The sequence below is a fragment of the Dermacentor variabilis genome, unplaced genomic scaffold, assembly GCF_050947875.1.
Source record: "Dermacentor variabilis isolate Ectoservices unplaced genomic scaffold, ASM5094787v1 scaffold_16, whole genome shotgun sequence".
Taxonomy (NCBI): Eukaryota; Metazoa; Arthropoda; class Arachnida; order Ixodida; family Ixodidae; genus Dermacentor; species Dermacentor variabilis.
Window position 1 is genome coordinate 9,850,054 of NW_027460324.1, and position 23,810 is coordinate 9,873,863.

The window sequence follows — 23,810 nt, forward strand, 5'->3', positions numbered from 1 at the left end:
ATAAAGCATTCTTTGTCTCATTCTTTACAATTCGTAGTAGGTAGGTGCGTAGGTTCTTGTCTCTCCTCGCTTTAAAAAAAAAGAAAATGTGGCCCAATGGTGGAATCACACCTCTACCGTTGAGCACAGCAGCTTGGTGCTTCAACCACTAGGTCACAATCACACGCATGCTTCTCTTGTTCTAAAGCCAGCCAGCTCTTTGAAGCACTCAGTGCATGTACCACACACCTGTTCCTTGTCTTCTTTCTCTTTCTCTATGACCGCTCGTTCTTTAGGTGCCTTGCTGTACTTTCTTTGGGACCAGCCCACTTTTCCCAGTACTCTTTTCATAGCAGTTTACGCAATGTAGAAACTGAACTTCGTGACTACCAGGCTAATCATATTTATCTCTTCTCTGGAGTACAAATTCCACCATTTTCACTCTTCACTGAAGTACAAGTTCCATCATTTTCGCATACCCTGCATGACATAGCCCTAAGCCTCAACAATTATGACAGTCGCCGATGACATCACAATCAGTGTCTCTCCTTAGTTTGCCCACTACCGCAGAACCCAATAATTGCCATATCCTAAGGATGCGACAAACAGCCAGCAATGGCAATGGCCGATCATGCCATTGCTGCCTTATGATCCTTTGCAACATGGTCATCGTTACGCTGCTGTCCTCACACATGCATACACTCAATACCCACACACAACTACTCAATTTACAAAAACTCACTCATCCACTTGGTTTTGCTCAGTTGAAATGCTCAATAGGCAGGTAGCTGAAAAATGCTTTGCATAAAATCCGAATTTCACACTGAATGGTATCTGCACAACTTCTTAGTAGCTGACAATGCAATCATTATCTCACTGATATCTTGCTAAAGCTTCGAATGCCACGTAACTAGCATACAAGGTCCTGGTGGTATCAAGATATAGTGGGAAAGCAATGACTAGACCTTCAAATTACTAGTGCTCAGAAACACTCACCCTTTGCTTGCGAGGTCCCAGCTGATCTTCAATTTTAATTAATCGGGGAAAAGGTTCCCTCATTTTTTTTAATTTGGCATTCAGGACTTCCAGAGTGTCTAAAACCAAAAGAGCACCACAGTTCATTGGTCACATTTAACTGCAGTCAACAGCCAACATCAAATGCATGCAGCTACACATAGATGTACAACGTAACTGAAAATTTAAGAGTCGCACTGCAATAAGCTGGCCACAATTATATTTATAACAATTTCCTTGAACTACCTTTCTTTCACTCATATTCCATGATTACCCAAATGGTTGCAGAGACTAACGGCCACTGTGCTTTTCAACTCTTTTTTGCAGACTGTAATGTATAATCAAGGTCAAATGAAATTGAAAGAACAAAATGTGTGGCCGAAGCGTACCTGTAGGGAAAGAGCATGCCGCTGACCAGTCATTGTGCATGGCTGCTTACACTACTGCTTTGTTCAATGGTCGTTTTACATTTCCCAGTTCAGCAATGCCATTTTCACTTGCCAATATAGTTAGAGTGCATACAACTGTCACCACTCGTGCTGCGTGATATGGCTCGCACATGCCCTGCTTCCTAACCTGCATCACTGCTTTTGCTCCCACAATCAAAGAGCTCCAAGTTTCATAGCACCAGGAATACATTTGCACTGCAAGAGCAGCAATGATGCAGGAGGAACAACGAATCATAACTATGCTTGTGCCACATGACCCCACTGTTCGCATTTTCCTCACTATAAATAGTACCAATTAAGTTGTTGTAGTTTGTAAATTAGTAGGATAACAAAAGGAAGAGAACAAAATTACTGCTGACTGCCTCGTAACTTTCCAGTACAGTCTCCTGAACTTCAAGAGAAGTCAGTAGTCTGCAAAGCAGCAATCTATTTTCAGTGTTCATACAGGTCACCAAAGATCTGTCAACAAATTAGCCTGAATTTGCTTATTCATAAACAGCACAAAGCGGAAAAAGAACGCCGGCGTTCGTGTTGTCCTCTTCTCGTCCGTGTTTAATTGTGCGCTGGAACGACGTTTCATAATGCCAATCACAACCAAATGACCCAGCTGTCCATACTTAGGAAAAATTGTACATCTTACCAGGCCTTGACCAGCTTAGCAGTTACTAACATTAACTCGGACAATCATGACAAAGAATGATCAGGCAGAGAATGATCCCAAGGCTAAAGAATGCAAAACAATGAAATATGAAAGATAAATAGAAAAAGTTTTGTTGAAAACTTATCCTCAGACCTGTTTGCAACAACCTTAACGCTCAGGAATAAGGCATTGACGCGGAAGTCCTGGCCATGCAGAATGAAATTCCTGTGACAGTCGTTTCGCCTAACTGTCCACGTATGCATGACCACATGAGAAAGCAGCGATTTCATGAAAAGCAGAAATAGGCTGGGCACGTCCCAAAAGATGGGCACGTCCATCTGTTGAGGTTACGCGAGATTGCGCGACGTCGGCGCAAGCACACAATACCGCAGTGCAAAGGTAATACGTTAATGCGTTCTGGTACGATGCTAACACCTCACTTGCACTTCAGGCGCTCCTTAATATCATAAGAATGAGGTACTACACTGCCGCTTTCGAACAAAATTTCCACTGGGCCCCTTTACTAATCCCTGCGGTGGTTCTCGCAAACTTTTGGTAAAGATAACAGCGCTGCCATGTGGACCAAAAAAAAAAAGCTAAATATAGGCAGCCGAGTATCGATGGAAACTTCATAAGACCAAAAAACTGCGCAATGTAATAATATAAACATCTGCAAGCAAGGCTTACTCACCTGCGAGGGCATGAACAAAGGCCGGGTAATAGCCTTCTGTGCTTCCATCTTCGCTGCACCAGTGTGCTTGATATTCAGTCGTTTTCGAGAAATCTCGCTCATCTTCCGGCTCAAAAGATTTGATGAGCCGCACAGGTAGTATAGCTCGATAATTGTCGCGATATTTTACATACGCAAACATTGTAGAGTCCGCACGCTACACCACGACCAGACGAGACACAACACACACCCTACACGGCTTCGGCTACAACTTTGTCTTCACCCGTCTACGACGCCACATGCATGGACACCCTTCAACCCAACGTTGCTTCAACCCTGCCTTGATGTACGGGATCCTGAACATTTCGCTGCATGCGTTCTCAAAAAGATTTTGCGCTCACCGCTGTACTGTACTTGCTAAAATTTTGCAGGGCGATCGCATTTTGGTGTCGACTTCGTTTAGTGTAACACTTGATACAGTTAATTCACTAGTTTTTCAGAAAACTACATATTTGCCTGTGCGTATGAAAACACAAGAGGCAGCCGCGAAGCGACAAGCATAAACTTGTTTCGCTGCCTGCTGTCAGTTGCAGAAAGCAGCGTTTCAGGGCGGACAGTCGCCTGTTCCAGGAGCGGGAAACACGTGGCAGCCCCTCCGGAAACGCTGCTTTCTGCAGCTGACGGCAGGCGGCGAAACAAGTTTATGCTTGTCGCGTCGCCGGCAGCAGCTTGCATCCCCATAAACGCAGGCAAATTTGAATTTTTTTTCTACAAACCAGGCAATTAACTGTGCCAAGTGTTATACTAAACGAAGTTGATGCAAAAATGCGATCGCTCTGCAATCGGGTTCTCTGCAAATTGCTCGCGTGCGTTGTGACACACGCACACATGTGCATGTCCGTAAGGACATTGAGCATTTGACGAGTGCTTCGAAAGAATAACACTATTAAATACGTAGTTCACTTCTTGTTTGCTCATTGCCCGTGCACCTCATTGCCATCATACGCATATATTTTCGCTCTTGTGTATGATTTTGGCTGTCCATTTAGCTAGTTATAACGGCGCGTATGCATAAAACCGCGCTATTTTTCTTCCCCTGCGCTTTCTGTAAAGGTATGCCGCCTCAGAAAGTACGACGATTGCGTTTCGCTGTTCAATATCTTCTTCCCTTCCAGCACCTTGTAAATCATTTTCCTGACTACCGACTGCAGGGTGACAAACCGAACTTCTTTCTGGTTATCATATGCCTGCCATTTCCTTTTGTTCAAGGCTACAATAACTTCATATCAACCAACAAGCTGGACGTCTCATCTACATCTCCTCGGCCCCCTTATAACACATGCAATCTTATTGAACAGTACGTGTCATATCGTTGAAGCCAAACACCTGTACGGTTTATATATATATATATATATATATACACACACACACACACACACACACACACACACACACACACACACACACACACACACACACACACACACACACACACACACACACAGGGTGTCCAAACTATCACGCACCAAACTTTAAAAATATGCAAACCCCACATAGCTGGAAAAAACCAAGGTAATGTTATGTGCCGTCGCTTGGAGATATAATTAGTCTGAATTAATCAACATCTCGTATATTATGATTCGAGTTAAACGTGTCAATGACAAAATTGTAGAGAAACGCTGAAAGCTCCCGATACAGCTTTCTGTAGCTCACTTCGTGCTACATGAAAGTTTTTTTCCGAGCGTCAGCGAAGCCTGCGAATAGACCCTAGATTGCCGCGCGACTGACCGCTCGAGGCACTTTGCGTGTATTCGCAGGCTTCTTTCACCCTCGGAAAAAAACTTTCATGTAGCACGTACTGAGCAACAGAATGCTGTATCGGGAGTTGTCCATGTCTCTACAATTTTCGCATTGACACTTTTAATTGGATTATAGTGTTTTAGAAGTTGATTAGTTAATTCAGATCTAATTATGTAATTAGGTGGAGTGCAGAAAATAATCTCAGTATCTCCTAGCGACGGCAAACAACATTATCTTGTTTCTGTACAGCCACATTGCATTTGCATATCTTTATATCTTGGTGCATGATAGTTGGGGCACCCTGTATAACCTGGTATAACCAACCAACTCAATTTCACAAGTAGTGCGAGGCTTCTATCGTACACGGGCATAAAGCCCCCTCGGTGACACGGCATACGCTGCGGACAGAAAATAATGATGCTGCGGACTGGCGTACGTTAATGACAATTTTAGATTGTCAGCGTCCGACGTAGGTTATCGTCGTCTTACATCCGCCACGTTACAAATTTTGCTGAGATAACAAAAATTGAATGACTATTACCCAAGTTCAATGCCTATATATCTGCACATGACGGAAACATCACATTCGTAGTAATGCACATGTCACAGAACATTTCATCGCTGATAAATTACAATTTCGCAAAAATTGGGTTCATTGCATGAGTATCACGCAGCCCTGCCATATATATAGGCCTTGCCGCCTGTAGAATGTGCATTTCCTGGCTTATCGTCTAAACGTGACAAACACATGCCGTTACTTCGTGAAACTTAACAGGCTCCTGTCTGAAAACAATAGACCGTTCGGAATAGGCACTGAGGTCAATTTGCTTAAGATTTACCACAAAGGAAAGGCTCATTAATATGCGGATAGCGATTTGGTGGCGCCAAATATATACTGTGGGGAAATGAATTCTTGTCAGGTTCGACAAAACACGAATCACGGCTGAGGAGTAGAAGGTAAAAATACAATGCTTCGTGGCACTCGCCGCCCCTCTGTTTCACAGAGGACACTCGTAATATCCATCTACAGTCGCCGTTCTTCGTCGTCTAGTTGGTCTAGTGGTCTTAGTAACCACTTTGGTAACCTTATTGAGACATATAGTAAAAAAGAGCATCGCGCAACGCAATTGAAGACAAATTTGTCGGCCCAGCACGTGATAGCACGTCAAAATGAGCAGTTGGTTTTAGTGTTCTTGCTCTTTAAGCAGATCCGCAGTAGGGCAGCTGCATAAGCGTGCACTGAATAAAAACTATTGGCATAGCTACTGGCCACCAAACGTCTCCGCAAAACTTGATTCTTGCTCCGTGATCTCGACTAACGAGGTCACGTGCTGGGCCACTACTGAGCAAATGTGTGGGCTTCACGGAGGGTTTGCTTGCCAAGGCGGGCTGCATGACGTCAAGCTCCCTCCTAACTTTTTTGTTCTCCATGGGTAACGCGACCCTACATGACCCGGCTGCTTTCCGCGTTGTTTGCTGGCGATCATTGCTTGCTCGTTTAGTGTGCTTTCTCAGCTTAGCGTGTACTAAAAGAAAGCGATGACCGAGACTTCCGCTAAAAAGCGGCGCAAGGTATACTTAGACGGGGATAGCTACTTCGATGTGCCGGACTCTACTTTGCAGAGGCATGAAAAGGCGCACGCCGTGGCTATGGCCGCCGCATCGGCAACCCTACGAGCACAATCTACGAGCGTCGGCCCCGGTGCGCAGTCCCAATGCGCGACAGAGGCTTCGTCTAACACATCGCAAGGTGGGTCGAATGACGGGGACGACAGTGACATTTATTCGGACCGCAACAGTAGCGACAGCTTCAGACGTGATAGTGGTGAACCCGACAGCGATGAAGAATCCGACGATGTGAACAGCGCAAGAAGTGCAAGTGACACTTGCCAAAGTGCGGACAGCTTTGACGGTAGTGACGAATACGATGCCAACAGTTTCTCTGATGATAGCACGTTGCCGTCTTGGTTTGCGCAGTACGGCGGCGAAAGATTGCCCAACTCAAATGTAACGAAGGCGGCCGCAATAGCAGCAGTAATGTCGTTTGCGGTTTCTCATGGGTTGACGTGGACAGCACTTGGCGACCTAGCGAAGCTGATAAACTTTATCGTGGGTACAAATGCATTGCCTCAGAGCAAATTCGCTTTTCGGAAGCTCTGGGCAACGGACATGCATGATGTTGTGCAGCATCACTTTTATTGTGAGCCATGCAAACGCGTCATGACAACGCATGGCAATTCCGCTGAGTGCAGCAGCTGTCACAGTGTGAGAACTACCCAGTCATTGAAAAAGGAAGGTAGCTTTTTCTTCATTCTTAACCTAGCAACGCAACTCAGCCATATGATCGAACGGACCAAAGAGGAACTGCATGAAAGCCTTGAAGCACTTAAACAGCCGTCATCAACAATCACTGATATTACGAAAGGCCACTGCTACAGCAAACTGAGGGAAGAACAGAACCTTTGCCCTGATGATTTGACACTGACAATAAATACTGATGGGAGCCCTGTATGGAAATCTTCGAAGACGTCAGTGTGGCCCCTGCAATTTATTGTTAATGAACTGCCACCACACTTGCGATTGAAGCACCCGGTTCTTGCTGGGCTGTGGTTCGGTAGAAAACATCCAGAAATGCAACTGTTCCTTCAGCAGTTTGTGAATGAAGTGAACAGCACAGGGGTAGTGAAGTGGGCTCACAAAGGCGACATTCATGTGTCAAAGCCTTATGTTTTGTGCGTCTCCGTTGATGCACCTGCAAGGGCATCAGTGCAGAACATGGTCACTTTCAATGGATATTTTGGTTGCACATGGTGCCTGAGTCCAGGAGAGCACCGGGAAGGTAAGGAAAATATATTTTTATTAGTCTCCAAAAATTCCCTTATGATGCATATTTTCTTAAAATTCAAAGCTAGGTTTTTCTTGCTGTATATAATGCATGGTGTATGTTATATACACATATATACAGATTGTAAATTATTAATATTTCATATACATATGCACAATGTATGGTATAACGTAAACATGCTAACACAGGCTCTAGATGTAAGCAACAAAATTTTAGCTTGTTATTTTCACTAATGTTATTGTCGCACTCTTTTATGTGCATAGGGAGCATGCGCTACACATTGGTGTCACCGATTGAACAGAGAACTTCAGACCGTGTCAAGAGTGAGATGCATCTGGCAAGCAGGATTAAAGACACCATCAATGGCTTAAAGGGACCGTCGGCCTTGATGAACCTGAAAGGTAAGTAAGCAGCATTTATGCCATAATGCTTTTCCCAATGGCAGTAGTTATTACCCGAGTCACATGAACACAAAGACCGTTGAGTCGGAGGTAATTGAAAGTGTCGAACTTCAAGGAGTTGTGTTACTGCAACGCAGCACTTCTCAACGGCTATTGAGAGTTTCATTGTCATGTCATGAACGAGTGCCACGTTGGTTGCCACACTAAAGTTGCACAGAAAGCAAGAAAAAAAAGTTTACCATTTGCAGCACTATCAGCACATACATAAGTTATTTTTAATTAGGCGCTTGCAATTTTCGCTCAGCTTTCGGATAATGTTTTCATAGCAGGTATTTCCTTTTGATGTTGATTCTAAAATGCTACTATGATGGCACGACTGCCATTGCAAGGCCTTGGAGATTTTGAGGATGTTCCAATAAACTGTGTTGGCTCGTTGTCTATCAAATCTGCCCGTGTAGCAGCACCCAAATTGCCTTTATGACCAAAGACTGCCGGTTCAAGAGCCTTAAAAGTGCATATGGATACTAATATAGATTCCTGGCTTCACAGCTTTGCTGCTTCTATGCCTGTACGCAGTGTAAATAACACACTGCTGTACATGTGTCCATAGCATAAACCACATGCTTTAGTGACGATCTTCAATGAAGAAATGTATGATTTCACACAAACTGATAAATTTTGTCTGCAAACAATTCATGTTGGTAGCAGACATCACATCTTGTGTGATGTCTGAGTCAATATTTATGTATAACTTGATTTCGCCAATTCACTTTCTATGTAGCAATATTATGGGCCTTGTATTGGGTTTTCTCAGCTGCATGGCAGAAGACCTGTGTGCACAGAATATGTATTTGTTAAAAGGTGTTCGCAAGGGTCTTCTTATGACACCAGTTCTGAGGAAAGCAGACTCAGAAGTCGACGTTTAAACTAGTCCGACATGCACAGGGCAAAATTAAGCCACAGACAACACGAGTGCTGTACTTTACAATTGAAGTTAAAAGGAAGCCCTCCACCCCTGGTTTACAGCAATGCATGCCCAAAAACAACCGCAATCACTAAAATTTGGATGGTACAAGCTGATAAAACACAAGCTAAGTGTGACATGAAAAAAGGACGAGATATCTAAACTTGGAAAGAACCACGAACATGGCCCAAAAATCTTTTTCTTTTTTCGAACAAGAAAGGCTGTCACCAGCTGAGCAAAAACAATTCCTTCTCAATTATTGACACCGATAGCATACTAACAGTTGTGTCGGGCCCCTGCCTACTGATCTGCGCTGCCCCAATTTCATCACACGAACATTCTACATCACACCAAAGAATTCGTCTCCACTGCACAATTTTATCATGCAAACGTACACCATGCCAACAAAAGGAGGCAACACGAGGTCTTTGAGTGGCCCCTTTTCGTGAGGAAGCAAATGAAAAGGAAATGTGTAACCAAAATATGCATGTTCTATCTTGTATGTCACAGCAAAGTTGTCTACTTGATCAGATGGGCATATATAAAAGGCTATCTTAACGAGCATTCAAATTTCTTAAAGCGATAGATTGCCAATGATAATAGCAAGTGCAAGTGTCATCCTGAAGATGTATTCTTAGACGATAACTTTCAGCGATTCTATCCCTTTATGTGATAGAATCAGACGTAGTATCAGCCGTCGTACATGGCAAGTTTGATGACTTGAGCAGTTTTACTCAACCAGCCAAACAGTGTATACTCTGGAATAGCTCCGGAAATGACCGTCCAATGATATGTCCTCAGATTTTGACTGGTTCCTTGACTGTACAAAAATATTGTGAGCAGAGCGCCTGGAAAATATTTGATGCATTTTGGTACACAAAAAGGCTTCATTGTAGAGCACAAAATCTTGGTCTCACAAACACAATCTGAAAAGGTGACTGCCTTCTTTTGTATGATAAGATATTACAGATAAGAAACAGTGCGTTAGCTTTGACGTTCACATTGCGAGCTGATGCAGAAAGAAAAAAAGGGCAAATGTAGGCATAGAATGGTAATGGAGACTCCTGTGTGACGACTCGCCGAGGGGCAATAAACCAAACATTAAGATTTGGGGTGACTGCAGTCTTTATTTCAAGAAACATGAATGATACACAGCTTGCACAAAAGGTGGCTGCCAGTCTGTTCTGATTTTGATGAGACAGCTTCCTTCAAGCCTGGGAGAAATGGCCAGAGCAGGCATTAAGGTGTTATGTTCGGAACAAAACTAGCGGAGCCCTGTCAGTTTAAGCTGAGGACATGGTGCCCATTGACATCACTATCCAACCTGGGAGAGTGCCTAGCCACGTGACCATGCGTTGAAGTTCATAGTAAGCATGATAGTAAAATTTCGTGTTTATGTATGCTGACGCAAAATTCTGTTTGTTCAGGTCTGGACCTTGTGAACGGATACAGCGTTGAATATATGCACTGCGTACTACAAGGTGTTGCAAAGCAGCTGACGGAAACAATTCTATCAAGTTCGAACTCTGATCAGCGTTTCTATTCTGGTAAAGTAACCCTTTCCATTCCCATTTACTTTGTATTGTATGGCTTACAAGGTGAACCTACAAGATGCTTGACTTGTACAATACGGTGGATTCACACAGCAGACAAAATCAATTGGAATTGTCTGAAAATGCATCATGGGACTTTGCATCATCAATTTGATACTTCTGCATCTAGTTCACAATTGGCATAAATACTTAGGTGTGTTTTCACTGGACAATTTTCATCATCATCATTTAATTACCCTTAAGGGATGGTAACCATGGGTCACAAAGATAAAACACATTAATACAGATTGCAAGAACTGGTAAACACAGTAAACACGTGAAAATGAAAAAGCCGATAAAAGGGCTTACTACTGGGGTTGTGGACAAAACTGGTGTAGTAATAACAGTTTAAATTCTACAGAACTTGTTTCACTGACGATAGTGTCAGGAAGTACATTCCAATCCGATATGGCAGTCGGCAGAAATGATTTATTGAAAGCGTTAGTTGAACCATGAATGCGTTGAACACTGTGACAATTAAGCAGACGTGGTGCATAATACTGCCCTAGTCTTGGCTACAAGCATTTCTTTGACATTCAAAAAGGTGCATTGCTGTCTTCATTGCCTTTGCATGCGTCTGTTGATATGCATACCTGAAAACTCTCCCTATTTGCCGAGGAGACTCCTGAATTCCGAGCAATCCCCCTGATTCTACGGGCACGCGTATAAATCTCCCAAAAAATTGTTCCCAACCTCACTGCAAAAGAAAAAATGCAGCATGCAGCGCAGCCACAACGCAATTACAATGATATGCAAGGTAGCTAGCCAACATTATATTTAAATACAAGCCGTTTGTGTGTAGGCAGTGTAGGCTTAACTACTGTAACATTCCGAGCAAGCGCCACCCCCCCCCCCCAGCAAGTCGAAATCACTGGCAAAGTAGGGGGGCGCGCTATCCTGGAACGGCGCCGAAATTCAGTATGGCGGCAACATTTTCTCGCAAGAAAAAAAAAGCACAGTGCACATGCATTTAACATTTTGTTTACTTCTTGGAACATGAACTTCATTTGAGCAAAAGATTCATGATTGCTATGTAAATCACTTTCAAAACCATCGAAAGACTCCTCCGAGTCAGTCGCAAAAAAAAGTTCACAGCATTCCGCTTCAAGTCCACCCTAGTCTTCTGGCGCCACGGCTCCAACATCTGCCAGTCCGCCATGCAGGTCGCCGTCCTCCGAGCCATCGAGTGCGTTAGTAACGCTGCATTCCTTGAAGGAGCGTGCCACAGTCTCCTCGGGTACAGCAGCCCACACTTCGGCAACAATATCGAGAGCATGCTGGCGCGACGGCTTCTTCAGGTTTCCTTTGGCCGACCTGTCTTCTTCATGCATATATTCTTCCCACAAACGCCGTAGGGTGGACTTGAAAGGCTTGTTCCAGTAGACGTCAGCTGGCTGCAGGATGCTTGTGCACCCAGCAGGCACATAAAGCACATCGGTATTGGGCTCCTCGAAAGCATTCTTGGCAGCTTACGTTTTATCGATGGGCGCCTGGTCCAGTACCAGTAAACGCCACATGTCGTCGTCGTTTGGGCCCCAGATCCTTGACAGCCACTCCTGCATCTCTTCCGATGTCACCCAGCCCTTCAGCGTTTCATAGTCAGCGTTTTGATAGAACGAACTTAGTGACATCGTGCGATTCCTCACCCCATTGAAAAAAAAAATTCTCACCTGGTATGCAAAGGCTCGCGAAGACCCTGGATGGAATTTTCCCAGTTCCTTGAAAATAACGAATCCTGGGAGCTTGTGGCCGGTGGCACGTTCGGCTAGGCGAACCGTGAAGCCTCTTCGGGTACATCCAGTGTTTGCGATCTGTATGGTGCTTTCGCCAACCATGTTGTTTGTCCTGTTGGCTGGATTGTCTATTCGGACCATCATCTGGTGCATATTGGCGATGTTGTACAACGTGTAGTCGTTGCACCATCGCAGGGAGTTTGCGGCAGACGGAAAGGCACTTGCTGCCTCCGAAAACTCTTCGGGTGTCTTCTGGCTCTCGTTCGTAGAACGCCGCATTGACATGCCGAACTGCTGCTTCCATCAACTTATGTAATGGCTGAAAGCTACAAAATTTCCTAACTGCATGTTGTTGGCTATTCTCACAGCCTCTTCAGAGAGAAGCCGTTACTAACGGCACGTCCTGCCGTTCTTTCCCGCTCGGAAGAACTCAAAGAGTGCATCGTCCACGCATTCACTGAAAACTGGGGCGCCGTTACTCAGCTTTCTTCGAAGTTTTGCTCTCCCGTAATTTTGCTGAAGCAATTTCTCGAAATTACTGTCCCATTCCCGTATCCATTTGCGGTCGAGCTCAAAATGTCGGAATGTTTGGTGCACGTTTCTTCTGTTTTCTCTATGCCATTGTACGACCTCAACTTTTTTCGCCCCTGTGTACAAATGCATCGGCATCGTGAACTTCACAACGCGAAAACAAGGCGACAAATGGTGCATGCGAACGAGCATGCAAATGGCTTGAAAGGAAGGATTGGATTGAATTAGCTTCTTGGACTTGATAGGTCAGACCAGTGTTTCTAAGGCGCGGCGCATGATAAGGGCGCAAGCGGGTGGAGGGGGCGCTTTCCCGGAACGGTGCGGAGATATGAAATTGACAGTAAAGTTAGGGGGGGAGGGCCTTGCATGGTTGGGGGCGCTTGTTCGGAATTTTACGGTGGTCTAACTGGATTCACTTCATATCAAGGAATGCATTGAGGATTGCGCATGTGGCAATGGTGGAATATGTGTTGCATTATAGTCGCGTTTTCTAAAGTCAGTGTTGCCGCTGTAAATGAGTGTTATGTGAAGACACAGAAGAAAATATTGCAGGGAAGCATATCAAGAGGGGAAAGGCTCGACTGTTGCAGAACATGGCCAGTGCTCCTTAATGTGCATGCACATATGCACTGTTTTTAGTCAGTATGAGTGCTGAAACTTCTAATAACTGTACTGCCAGTCATTCAGGCGAGTCTGTGACGTTACTGTAGCCCTGGAAAAAAATTTGACTTCATTACTCTTGTTGTCGTCGTTACTCCCCCCTCACACACACATTTCCCCTAGGTGAATCTCTCGAATTTTGAGGTCCATAGGTTGGCAGGTATGAATATGCGTGCAGTGTTTATGAGCCATACCATTAGCAGCACAGCCCACTCAAGCTATGGTGTAGATGAGCTTTCATTTCACAGTAATTTATTCCTAATTAAGTCACTTTCCAAGGACTTTTGCACTTGTCCGGATTCACACTTACCAAAAGTGGCAATTGTTAGTGTCATAACATGTGTGCGACGCTACCTTGTGAAATATCCAATGAACCTGGGCTGCCGTATTTGTTTGTACTTGCAACTCTTTTGGAAAACTGAAATGAATAAAGCAACTTAAAAGGTCATCATTGCAATCGCTTAGTTTCGGGGGTGTAGCCAGGGGGTGGCACACTGCCAATGCCCCTGGTTAATACGGGGCCTGATCCTTGATCAAGTTGGGGCCCTCCCTCCCTGTCCTTCCCATAAAAAAAATTCTGGCTACACCACTGCTTAGCTTCATTTAACATCCACACTAGCACTGCTGCAATGAATTACTTTTCTTTTATAGTCTTTCATCTATGTTTTCCAGCAATTCACTTTCAACCCAAGAAACAAATATATATATATATATATATAACATACAAAATATCTCTTAACTGAGCCCTAGCTAGTTTTAATGTTTTAATATGTCCTTAGAATCAAATATTAGACCTCCTTATGACAGTTTTTGGGCATGTAATGCTGTTTATTTTGATCTGTTTTGAGCACTTCTTGACCCACATTTGTTGTGACACTGATGAAATTAACTTTCATGGTGCCTTTTATAGGTGCACCATCAGCACTTTCCCGAACAGATCTGCGGCTGCTGTCCATCAAGCCACCTAACTGCATCACACGACTGCCACGGTCAATTCAAGAGAGAAGCCATTGGAAGGCATCTGAATGGAGGCACTGGCTCCTTTTCTATGCTTTGCCTTGCCTTAATGAGATTCTTCCTCAAGAGTACTGGAGGCACCTCTCCAAGCTTTGCGAGGCTATATATATGCTGCTTCAAGAGGAACTTACCAGTTTCGAAATTGACAAAGCCGGTAAGGTCCAAAAGCAAGTGCCAGTGCATGCATACAAGCCAAGTTGGAACTCAAAAGCCGATATGTGAGAACATCTTGTAGGGGCAGTGAAAGACGACAAAGACAGAAGGCAGGAAGAACAGGACAGTGCTGAACTCGCAACTTTATTAGAAAGTCTACACATGCTTAAGTACAACCTATACCCATGTGCTCTCCCATCGATGGCATCATTATCAGTGCACAGGCAAACAGAAAAACCCTGTAATCTAATGCTAGAATATGAGGTGGTTTAAAAATGCAAATTCACTGTCATGAAAATTTAATGAATGCATGCTTACACAATGTGATCCTTTTTTCCCGATATGGTAGGCCTCAATAGTCTTCGTCATAGCCTGATTGCTATGTGCGGAAAGAGTCATGGTGTTTTCATAGATTCAAGCCATATATCTATACTCAGAAAATAATTTCACAGCAGTAGACCTGGAGCCTGCTAAAGTTAAAGAATGTGCACTGTCGCTGCTCCAGTCACAACCTTGGGCAGCTAGCTTCATCAGTATAAAAAGGGAAAAGGCTTAACTTGGATATTTTCTTCGCTGCAAAGACTCACAAACTTGACATTCCATTTCAAATATAGTCGCAGGAAGGGATATGTGGCAGCCGATTGTGTAGGCCTATTTACAAAGGCATTTGCAATCATTAGTGATCAGAGACCCTTTTGTGGTCTCATTAGCTATGATCTCGTTAGCTTCATCATTCAGTCTAATCCTGGTGATTGCAACATTCTTAGCATCAATGTTCAAGACTTATACTATAACATACCACATGATGATTTAATGGTAAGTGTTGAGCTGTGTATCACCGAGGACAACAATGAGCTCAAGTTTTCTAGCGGCAGTGGTAACTCGAGATTCTGTCTTTTTACTTAGCTTCAACTTTTCTTAAATAGAAAGAAAGTTTAAACCAACAAAAATCTGGCATTTGCATTGGCTCCAAAGTTGCCCCGGTGCTAACATTTTCCTAGGCAGGGTTGATAAAAATAAAAATTACCCTAGATGACCAAACGATCAAAGTGCTAAGATATGTTGATGATTTTCTGGTCTTTGTGAAAAATTCTAATTTCCAACAAACTGTTGATAACGTAGCTCCAAGTGTTCCAGAAATGTGGCTCAGGGTTAGAATTCACACATGAATTGCCAGCTAAGAACTAGCTGCAATCTTTATATAGGAGGCTTAAACTAACTGATAAGCATGTGTGCTGAATGTATTGCCCGAAGTCAGAAAAACCGATTTTAAATTTTAACTATGCACATTCAAAGATGGTAAAAAATTCCATTGCATTTTCGGTCCTACTTTCCGCACTTTTGCAATCTTTCCACCAGAGTTCTGAGAGTTCTTTAAAACTACCTGAGCGTTTGATAGCAGCAGTTTTCAGTAGCACTCCACCCGCGTGACCGTGCAGAAGCTTGTTAAGGTGTAAAATTAGGAGCGTCCACAAAAATGATTAATTCAGAGCCTTCCAAAAAAAGTAGAAAAAGTAATTGGAATTCCACATATAGAAAAACTATCGTACAGCCTCACGAATGTAGCGGGAAGGTTTGATGCAAAGGTTCTTTTTTCTGCTGCTAACAAGATGAGAAAAATTTGCAGTAAGATTGATAGGTAGTTGGCACAGACTGCCTCCACTGTTGCTAGGAAAGGCTGCACTGTTAGCACATGTCCCCACCTGGACACTGTGAATGGAATGCACAATGTTCATTACCAGCTTCTGTTTTCCGGCGGCCACGTCTATATCGGCCAAACAAATTGATGCCTGAACATTAGAATGTCCGAACATAGGCGCTCGCTAGCGGGTGATGCCTACTCACATGTCGCGCGGCATTGCTCTGAGTATGGGTGTGCTCCAATCTGTGAACCACCACACTTGTTTCCACACATAGCAATAAGACTATGAGGGAGAATATTGAGGCCTACCATATCAGGAAAAAAAGATTGCGTTGTGTTATCATGCCTTCATTAAATTTGCATGACAGTGAATTTGCATTTTTAAACCGCTTCATAGTATAGCATTAGATTAGAGGGTCTTTCTGTTTGCCTATGCACTGGTAATGGCGCCATCGATGGGAGAGCATGTGGATATGTGTATGCTCTCTAATAAAATTCGTTGCGAGTTCAGCGCTGTCTTGTGTGTTTCCTGCCGTCTGTGTTTGTCATCTTGTGCTGCCCATTCAAGAAGTTCAAACAGTACCAACTTGCCCAAGTGTCGATTCTTCTACGGCCTATGTGAGCTTATGGTACTGCCTGCAGGTACTCCATGCTGTACATAGACTATCAACCTACTTCTTGTACTGCTATGAGCTAACCTGCTAACTTTTTTAGCTCTTTTATGACCAAAACCATGTGCATCATAATCACTGCTTTATTCAGAGTTAGCATAGTGAACATATACACGCGTCTGATGTGAGAAACCTTACACATAATAAATACACATTAAAATTTAATTATATGGCATGCATAATGCCGGAGAATTCTTTTTCTGCAAGGTGGCAAAGAAATCGAAAGGTCCCTAATGCAGCCAGTGGCCTTCTTTGATGTAAGGTGCACCTTTACAAGTTCCCTGAATTGTCATAGTTCCACTGTTTGTTAGCATCTTGATTTCTCAGGAGTGTGACTGTGAGCTGCCAGACCGGGAGCGTGTTTTGTAAATGTGTACCCCCATTATTCCTGATCAACAGAATGTACTGCCATGCACAAACTCAGTGGCCAGGATATTTAGGATATTCTCAGCAACTGTAATCAAACTAAGCAGAGGAAGCCTGCTGAACCTAATCTGTTAACTCGGTAACTAAAACTGCCTTGCATTATAGATGGCACAGCCTTAGCAGCATGGACTCCATATGTATAGTTATATTGGAGTGTATCTATCATATGGTAGCATGGTAGCAGCCCTCTCTGAGCCCTTGTTTGATAACACAAACGAACATGTTCTCAGGGTACCTCTAGGTTGCTGTCCAATGACTGCAAAAGTTATTGTTGAAATAGCTCACCTTCATATGAAAGTTAGTTGTGTGTTTAAAAATGATTGGAACTGATTTTTTTGTTTGTATGTCAGAGTAAGTTCTGTTAATACATACGTAAGAACTTTGTAAGACCTTGTCTGTGTCAGCACAAAGGTTGAGAACTTGCACTGCCTGCGCATGATAAGAAATGAACTGCAAAATAGTGTAAAACTGGGCGATTTGGTTTAGCTTCATGGTAAAAGCAGCACACCATTAACGGATACACAAGGCAGAGAAATGCACAGGACAGTTTCTAGTTCAGCGCGTTGTGCAGTGTATGTCTCTGTCCTGTGTTGCTGTTATTTTTTGGCTGCTTTTACCATGATAAGATAGTATGACGCAAGATAGAAGCCATGCAAGAACTGGTGCAACCAATGCCACTGTAAAAACATTTTTGTTAAAGGTGGTAACAGTCAACTCAAGGTTCTAAAGAGCTCATATCATTGACAGACATACCAGCTGAATGCTGTAACAGAACTGCTTCATTCTTGGCCATGCAATCCTTGACTGTGGTACAAAGTAAGCATGAAAATTAAATTTAAATTAAAGTAAAAAAATGAACTTCAATAATATAAATGAATTGAAATTAAAGAAAGCATCAACGTCACCCAACAAAATACATTGAATATGGTAGTAATCCGTAAGAACCTGATCAAGTCACTAGATATATTGCAAAAGGATCTACCTTTCGGGTGCTGTTTCTGGAAGAATAAACTAGCAAGGTGTTACCAAGAATTATTTTCACTAACTGTGGCAGAAAAAAAGCAATCCTTTGTACATCTTGATTGTGAAGGCAATGTTTAAAGCAAAGCTTTTCTAAACTTCCATATATTTAGCAAGCCTAACCAGCTCAAGCCAGTTGCAATCACCCCTGCTTTGCTCCTGACAGTAGCATTTGTCCCTGCTGCAATGAAGTTTTCTGGAATAGCAGGGGGAGGGATATTGTAGGCACCAAAACACCATGAAACCACTATCCTTAATAGCTTATAGAATAGCCGCACATTGCTCCTGAAGCAGTGCACAGTAGTCATAGTGTCTGTGTATCGTAAAAGTTTATTATGAGCACTCTACACCTACTTTTTAATGTGCTTGTATGCGCTCCACAGCCAACTCTGACTAGAGCACTCATTTTGTCTATTGTGCCCATATTTGTTGTTTCACTTATTCATTTTTATTTAGAGACTATGCACCAGCTAGCCCAGTATTGTAGAGCAAGTTCCTGTTAATGGTTCAAAGTTCTTGTTGATTGCCATAAAGTGCTCCTACTTCAGATTATAACCCAACTTTATATGAAAATAAAAGCCATGGTTAGATGTGGTGAGACATCTGAGACTACGTTTCAAAATTTGTGAAGGCGCTGTATTCCTTCTAATTATCACTGTGTTCTGTGCACAAGCCCTGTATGCCTGTTTCTACATTGGGCAGTGTGACAGTACTTGTGTAAGCCTTTATGCATTGTTTAACCAAAAGTGTGAAAAAAAAGAGAAAAAAATTGGGTCATTGAATACTATTTTACTTTTCAGAGTCTCTTCTGAGGAACTTCGTGTCGAGGTGCGAGGCATTATATGGTGTGACATTCATGACGTATAATGTCCATGCACTCCTCCACCTTGGAAACTGCACCCGCTCCCTTGGGCCCCTTTGGGCACATTCTGCCTTTGTGTTTGAAGGGGGAAATGGATACATCGTGCGGCAGATTTCTGCAGCAAAGGGCCTTCCAGACCAAATTATAGAGCGAATCATCATGTTTCAGCAGCTACAGTGTGTACTTCAAAGCCCACTTCTACTTTCTGAAGAAAAAAGGTTGTGCAATGGTTTCCTCGGATATGCACCGGTAAAAAACTTTTTCCGTGTTGATGGCCTATCGCTCTTGGGCATAGGTAAAAACACAGTGCTAAGTGCTGAAGAGCAAGATGCAGTGTATTATCGGTGTGAAGTGGCTGTGTCCTCTGCTGTGGAATATGAGCGGTTTGTACAAAATAAGCAAGTTTTCCACAGCACTAGATTCAGAAGACCATCAAAATCGGATACAACCTTTGTGCGGACAGAGGCTGGGTGCTATGCACGAATTGAGAAGATAGTTGTGCTTGAAGAGACAGGCCGCTGCGTTGTCATCTGCAGACCTGTGATCATAGCAGACATTCGTGCCATTCCTCCTCACATAAAGGAGTGCTTCCTTTCATGTGATGGAACACGCAGTGCGTTCTTCCCTGAAGAAATTGTTGACAGCTGTTTGTGCATAGACTTTGTGCAAGAAGATAAGATGTTCATTTGTGACCTCCCAAACAAGATCGAAAGGGATTAAGGGGACACTAAAGAGAAATGTGAATTAAGCTGTGTTAGTAAATAACCATTCCTCATTACCTAACTGAAGTGTCTAAAGCTACGGCAAAATGACAGATCCATAAGGTGCACGCTCTTAATGCAACTGCGTTCCGCAAAGCTCCTCACTGCTTATCATGTATACCACCCCTTTATCACATATGCGAGGTAAAATCCTGCACAAATAAGAGCAAGCAGTATGTACTGTAGTGAACTTCGATGCCAATCAGTGCTAGCGCAGAGGAGGGCTTGATATTGTAATGAAAGAGGCATTTACAAGTGGCTCTGGCTGGTAAATACGTTATAAATAAAAGGCCAGGAAAGAATATGCGTAAAGCACACAAAAATGTGCCTTCAAAATACCCAACAGCTTTATTTAGCAGTTAATATTACAACTGGAGATGCAGCTCATGAAACTTAAATGGTATCGTAGCAGTAGTATCTCGAATTCTCACGCTGCTGTCTAGGGTTCGATTTTTCATCGCACATTATTTTTACGGTTTATTTTTTCCTTTTTTTCTTGCTTTCCTTGCTTTAAATATATTGCCGTGAAAGCACGCATCAATGCTATGGAAGCAGATGTAACAGATGTTACTGCAATGTCGAGCACATCAACCTATGTGGGCTGCGCTGAAACAGGCATATATGTAATGTTGTACTTTAATGTGCAGAATAAGTGTTAACACGAGACAGGCATCTATTTAGCTGTTCAGCATACTTGTGCTTGATGTATCCTAACAGTAAACAAGGCATAATCACTAAGAAATGTCACATGTACTTCTAAAATAGTGCCGGATTTGTCTAACATACCTGTCAAGGAATTGGTGGGAGACGCAGGATGTACATTTAGTTACAACTTACCAAGAAGGCACTCATGCATCAGAACATGCTATATGCGCCTGGACAGATGTAAAGTGGCGATGCTGTCTTAAGTTTTTCGCACCAGCTTGCCACGACGTTATAGAATTCGACGTCTGCTCGAGCCTAATGGATATTTCTGTAAATATACATGCATTAATCGTTTTCTGAAAGCCGATGACAGAATTCACGAAATTTCAAGACTGCTGAATTACAATGGCTGTAATACAAACCAATGCTTTGCAATCTGTGATGTCACACTGATGTCTGGACATAGTGTTTCATTGTAAATTTCAAAAAGGAAACGGATCATCATTTTTTCTTCTAATGATCACCCTAGCTGTCACTGCAAAATCAATGAAACTAGTCTTTTCAAGACACTTTATCATCCTGAGCTGATTCAGTATATCTCTTTATTGTTCTTTTAATGTCCCAGGGTAGGCCATGCACCTTCCATGCAAGTTTATGTATAAGGCCGTTTTTCTGGAAACACATTTTTTCTTTTATATAATACCAAGCGTCTTAATGTTTGTCATTTTATTCATCTTTCAGGTTCTTGTCCCTATTTTTTTAAAGCAAAGATAGTGCTGTTGGAAAATTTGGTCATCCTATGAATATTTCAAAGCCAACTTTTTTTAAGTTGTAGGGTGTACATATGCTTCTAGTAGAAAAGTTAATATGTACATATATAATTGGAGGTCTCTGAGCCAGCAGCAAAGATTTTCCGGTGATTACAAAACATGTTCCTAGCTTCTCTAGCTCTACTTTTTTCTGTTCCCCTGCTTCATGTTCTACTTTGCGCCAGCAACAATATGTGTCGCACCGACTTGCCCAAGAACAAGTTCTTTTGGAGTACTTTCCAGTGACCTCGCATCCATTGGCCACACTGTCTCTGTAGCCACCAAAGACAGCATCTACCAAATTCTGCCAAGGGGGATGCTCGAACAGTGTCTCTGAAAGTAACGAGGGTACTGATCTGGGCGAGTTAGTAGTATTACATAAAAAAATAGTTGTTGCGCGCAAACTGAATGACGAAGGACAGGAATTAGACGAGCACAAGCACAATTTACTGTAACGTGCAGCACGCTCCGACAGGTCCGTCTACGCACAATGCAATCTCAGACCACCATGAATCTACTGTTTCCGTCGTGGCTGTCTCCATAGATTATCAACTTGCTCTTGTGACAACCCCAATGAGGCCGTGCTGACACACTCGATCCCTAGTTGGATTATCTCGGCCGCCTTTATGGTCTCTCGTGTCGGTCTGATTCCTGTGTTTAGCAACCACCAAGCAATCTTCGAATACTGGCAGACACCCTTAATCCCTGCAATGCACTCCTAAATGCCCTTGTACTGTTCTGTACATGGTTCTGGTGTTCATAAAGCCTATCATTTAAGCATCTTGCCGTCTGCATTATGTATGTCTTTCCACACGAAATCCTCTAATTCCTGTCCTTTGTCATTTAGTTTGTGCACAACTGCTTATTTTCATAAAGTGTTGGAAATGTAATGTGGTGCCGCATAACATGGTACGCGTTAGTGACCACTGATGTGGGATGTAGTGAAGAAAGGCAAAATTCGGCTGGGCTGACCCTGTACCGGTCATCAACCGTCCTAATTCACATGCATCATATCTTCGAAGTAAACACCTTTTGCATGAAAATATTGTGTGTTAACACAGTTTATTTGGGTTGTTATCCTTCCTTTCTTCAGAACTTTCTCTAAGGAGAGAGTGGGAATTCGAATTTTACCTGTCTCAATATTTTCTCCAAGATACTTTTTGTAATTTCCACCACTTTGTATGTCACTACAGGATGTTTCAGCAATATATTGTGTTTTGTATAGTAAAGGTCCACTTTTGCACATTTCTTGTATGGGCAACATAAGAAAAAGTATGGGGCTTACATTTGTGTTCTCCCTTGCCTTTGTTTTTGAGTTGCTGGCTTGTTACCAGTTACTTATACATCCCCTGTTTTGAGTTGTGGAATGTAATACAAACAGTTCACTTTCCACCACTTTATTATAGTAGAACAGGTGTTTCATTTTTTATATAAGGGGACATTGCACTAGTGTGTAAAAAAAGACGTGGACAGGAACATGAAAAAAGACACACCGAACGCTAGACGTCAACTGGCTTTATTCTCAGAAGGACACAAAATATATATGCAAAAGTATGCATGCTACATGATCAATCCCTGAAGCACATGCGCAATGGCACCATATTGTGCAAGAATTTTATTTCCTTTGCTGCCAAAGATAAGTTAGGTTTGCTGACACAGGCCTGTTTTTTGCGATAGATAAGGAAGGCGTCAAGTATTTCACGCTGTCTGATGTGTGCTAGAAGTAATCACTTGAGTCTTATCAAAGAGCAGCGTGCATGCATTCTCACAACGCTTGCAATGTGCCGCCTTAGGCCCAGATCCTGATGGTGCAATGACAAGCAGCTTGTGCTCCATTAGACGAACGTTGATACACCGGCCTGTTTGGCCAATGTAGCACCTTCCGCATGACATCAGAATTCTGTAAACTACATTTGTCCTGCACTTGACATAAGGCAGTTCATGTTTAATTAGGTAAGGTTGTTTACTGTGAATGGCGCCACTGACAACTTTGCAGTTTCCCGAGTTTATCGGTGCCATGAGCACAACTCGGACATTGTATTTCTCCGCCACCTTTTTAAGGCGGTGCGTCAGCTGGTGAATATAGGACAGTGCCATGCATCTAGCCTGCTCAAGAGCTTGTTGCTCAATCGTCGACGCCTGATCACCAGTTTCAACCACTCTTGTCAGGCCTTCAGCCACGGACGCCACAAGTTCCCTAGGGAACCCTGCCTTTGTCAGGCGAACTGCCTGTGTACATACATTTTCCATGAACCTTGTGTGAGCAGGACTCGTCCAGGGCAACACATAGGCATGTCTTGGCGATCCCTCTCTTTACGAATTTGGAGTGGGCCAAATCAAAATTCAGTATACTCTTTTTCGACCTTGGCTGGTACATATAAACGTGCGAGTCATTGAAGAAAAACCGAACATCCAAGAACTGTAAGCTACCCTTGTTAAGCTCATGGGTGAAGGTCAGACGTTGAGCGCATGACTCGCCATGTTCCCGGCACCTTCACCAATGTGCGCGACAACCAGAAAGTCATC

At 43.0% G+C, this 23,810-nt stretch overlaps 1 protein-coding gene across 1 annotated transcript; it reads left to right on the plus strand.

Annotated features, from left to right (window-relative positions):
- Positions 1 to 6,772: 6,772 nt before the first annotated feature.
- On the plus strand, positions 6,773 to 14,517 carry LOC142568106 (uncharacterized). Its single transcript, XM_075678188.1, has 4 exons — positions 6,773 to 7,391; positions 7,661 to 7,798; positions 10,190 to 10,309; positions 14,189 to 14,517. The coding sequence occupies exons 1-4, from the start codon at positions 6,773 to 6,775 to the stop codon at positions 14,515 to 14,517; spliced, it is 1,206 nt and encodes a 401-aa protein (XP_075534303.1).
- The last annotated feature ends 9,293 nt before the right edge of the window (positions 14,518 to 23,810 follow it).

What these genes read in the sequence shown, in the direction of transcription:
- LOC142568106 (XM_075678188.1), top strand. Translation starts at nt 6,773, where the DNA reads ATGACAACGCATGGCAATTCCGCTGAGTGCAGCAGCTGTCACAGTGTG. An exon ending in TCCAGGAGAGCACCGGGAAG is followed by an intron (nt 7,392 to 7,660) that starts GTAAGGAAAATA and finishes TTATGTGCATAG; the next exon opens with GGAGCATGCGCTACACATTG. An exon ending in TGATCAGCGTTTCTATTCTG is followed by an intron (nt 10,310 to 14,188) that starts GTAAAGTAACCC and finishes TGCCTTTTATAG; the next exon opens with GTGCACCATCAGCACTTTCC.